Genomic DNA, 3,178 nt, shown 5'->3' with positions numbered 1-3,178 from the left:
GACATTTTAGGCTTAAAGTTTGAAATGTAGACAAAAAATTTAGATAGCAACATAGCAGCATGGTTGGCGAGAAATTTGGTGCCTTGAGGGCGCATATCAGAGTAGTTCCGAAGTTGTTATAAAATAAATTAACTATACTATTGCACTGTTTATGATTCTTCCAGAATGATGTATATACAGGCAAAAATATTACAAATTAAATAAGCATTATGAAAGAAACTTTAATTTCAGAACATAAAAGTAAATTAAAACTTTTAAGACACCTTTTCTTATGTTAATCATTACATTAACTGTAATGACATAAAAGATAATGTAATTTACATAAGATTCACTAAAAACGTAATCTACCAATTAAGTGCCATGTAATAAGAACACCATTTTGGGATATGAAAGCTGAAGCAGACATTTCCTGTCTGCTATTATCACCACCAATTAAATCAGAATCTGTTAAATTTATTCTGGTGGTAACACGACTTTCACTGCCAGTAGGAAACAATACAATACTAATTTCATCAACCACTGCTTTCCTTAGTCGCATCCGTACTTCATCCATAATAAAGTCAAGACCTTCATACCTTTTTAAGAAATTTGCAAAATCACGAAAAATATCATTGCAAGAATATTTACATTCATACTGATTTAACACATCTTGAAGATGCCCAGTAAAAATAAGATTTTCTTCCATAATAATTAATACTGCTGATTTTAATGACAAAAATTCTAACCTTGATTGCATTTCAGGTAAACAATTCACAACTTCCTCCAAAAAAAGTGTACAAAATGAAGTGATCATATCATTTACCTTACTCACAGATAAACTATTAGAAAACCTATAATGTAATTTCAGATAATTTTCAATAACAAGGCTAAGGCCCACTGTTAAACCCAGCAAGCCTGATTTTTCATATGTAATACAATTTATTAGTGGATCCATAAGCAAGGGACAGATAGAACCATGAGGCCCAGATGGAAAAAGAGTCATCCAGTTTGTTTCAGCAGTAGCAACAAGTTTAATATAGGATGATGGATCTTTATATGGCTGTTTTCTTCTACGTAGGTCATGTTCCACAGCTTGGCCAAGAGATGATAGCTGCAGGATACAATCTACAGAGAACTGAAGATCTTCTGAAGCATAATCAGCTAATGGGCCAATTCTACGATACAGGCCTATGTCATAAAGCCATTTTTCAAAGAGAATGGCAGGATGGTTTCTCTTCTCCTGATTGTAAACTAAACGAAGTAAGCTGAAAAGGAAACGAAATTTCCGGGAATCGATTCTTTCCCATTTTTCTCCGGTGCTGAAGATGCATTCAGATTTTGTGCTTGTTGATTTTACTGCATATTGGTTTATTAAAGATAACAACCACTCTCGTGGGTTATCTGACTTAGGAGCATCTTTTATGAAAAGCCATAAACCTTTGCACCACTCTAAAGCGAGATTCCACCACAGACTTTGAGCGGAAGACACATTCCGTAAACGAGAACAAGTATTTCCAAAATTCAATAAATCGAAAGGACATGTGATATAGCTACAAATCTTATGAAGAACTAGATCAGGTAACTGCAATAAATTATATTCTGACGTCATGACAATACGCAATATATATCGAGTAGATAAAAAAGTAATTAAGATAAGCTGTCACATATATATTGTATTCCGCAAAATATGTCAAGAAATACTTAAAAAATTGGTGAATTGACAGCATTCATTGCATGTAATTTCCAGTCTATAACAAATATCACTGTTATACAAATCTTATTATATATCATGAATTAAGACAGAGAACAAATGAAGATAAGTTCGCATTAAATTTAACATGTCTTGCACTGGTTTATTGGGTATAATCATCCCATTGTATACTATTTTCAGAATGACTTATTTAACCTTATGTTATACACTTCATCGAATTTTTAGTTTTTTTTTTTTTTTTTTAACTCTCAAACTAACTCGAACAGCCGACGCAGATTTACTTTGTTTATTTTGGTTTGTAAAACACTGTTGCCAATTTGAAGAAAGCACCTCCGCAAAGAAACCAGTAAATGTAAACACCGCTAATAAGAGTTGAGACAACATCGACTCTACTACTAGAATTGAGTCGGTGTTGGTATCCTCACGGAATTCGTATGTTCGGTGGTTGCATTGCTGTTTATAATTTTGCATGTTGTACCATCATACTCATTGTTTGCCTTTGTACGTGTAATTTACCACGTACAAAGTTTAATATAATTTTACGGAGACAGATTCTTCTCTGCAGTGCACGTCACAGAAAGGTTATTGCTATCACTGAAAACACAGCAAGCAACTTTTGCCATCACAGTAAAAAACAGATCAGCGAAAATTCTGATAATGCTGATTAAAAAGCATATATTACATTATATTCTGATAATGAAAAAGCACATTTTTATGACTGATGAATATCGGACATGTTCATTCTTAGGCAGGCATAGATATCATATGCATAAGATTGTTAACTACTACACAAATTTCGTTAAAAATCCGGCAACTGGTGCCCATGCCCAATTCAAAGAATTGAACAGGCAGTATCTGAAAGTAAAACTTAAAAAAAAAAAAAAAAAAAAAAAAAAAAAAAACTGGTCTTCTGGTCTTTACAAGTAAAATTTAGCTGATCATGCAGTCGAATACCTATTTCTGTGAGAAGCATAATGGCAAGATCCATTCATGGAAGTTCTAAACGCAATTAAAGATTATACCTTTCAATGTAATACGTATCTGGCAATTTTCTTAATGGCATATGAAAAAAAGGAGGGCCTTTTTAAGGGCTATCAAAATCTTAAAAAAAAAAATGAAATATTGCTAGATATAAGTAAATAAGTTTTTTCGAACTCTCTTATAATAGTAGAATTAATTAGAAATATATTTCAATAATAAGACTGATATTTACTTTTTTATGCTAATTTTTATTGCATATGCTTAACATCTTACTTTTCTTTCAACCTGAATTTAATTGTTTTAAAAAGCATGGTTAACCAGCTAATTAATTACATGATCTGAACATCATGCTTTTCTGCTAACTGAATTTAACTGAGCTAATTAGCATCCTTAACAAACTAAATTTGATTACATGTGCTTAATATGTTTAATCAACTAATTTTTAGCTAAATTTAAATTACGTCTGTTTAATATCACACTATGCACTAAATATCATGTTTCAAATGC

At 31.7% G+C, this 3,178-nt stretch overlaps 1 protein-coding gene across 1 annotated transcript; it reads right to left on the bottom strand.

The window, feature by feature from the left end:
• Positions 1-201: 201 nt before the first annotated feature.
• Positions 202-2,012, bottom strand: LOC146995819 (uncharacterized). The gene has a single exon (XM_085821853.1). The coding sequence runs from the start codon at positions 1,586-1,588 to the stop codon at positions 332-334; it is 1,257 nt and encodes a 418-aa protein (XP_085677979.1). The 5' UTR covers positions 1,589-2,012; the 3' UTR covers positions 202-331.
• Between the last annotated feature and the right edge of the window lie 1,166 nt (positions 2,013-3,178).

Source organism: Stegodyphus dumicola, chromosome 8 (assembly GCF_044657685.1).
Source record: "Stegodyphus dumicola isolate Sdum_Otavi_A_Nest chromosome 8, ASM4465768v1".
Taxonomy (NCBI): Eukaryota; Metazoa; Arthropoda; class Arachnida; order Araneae; family Eresidae; genus Stegodyphus; species Stegodyphus dumicola.
Note: the sequence above shows the minus strand (reverse complement) of the source record. Positions and strands in the feature narration are given on the sequence as shown.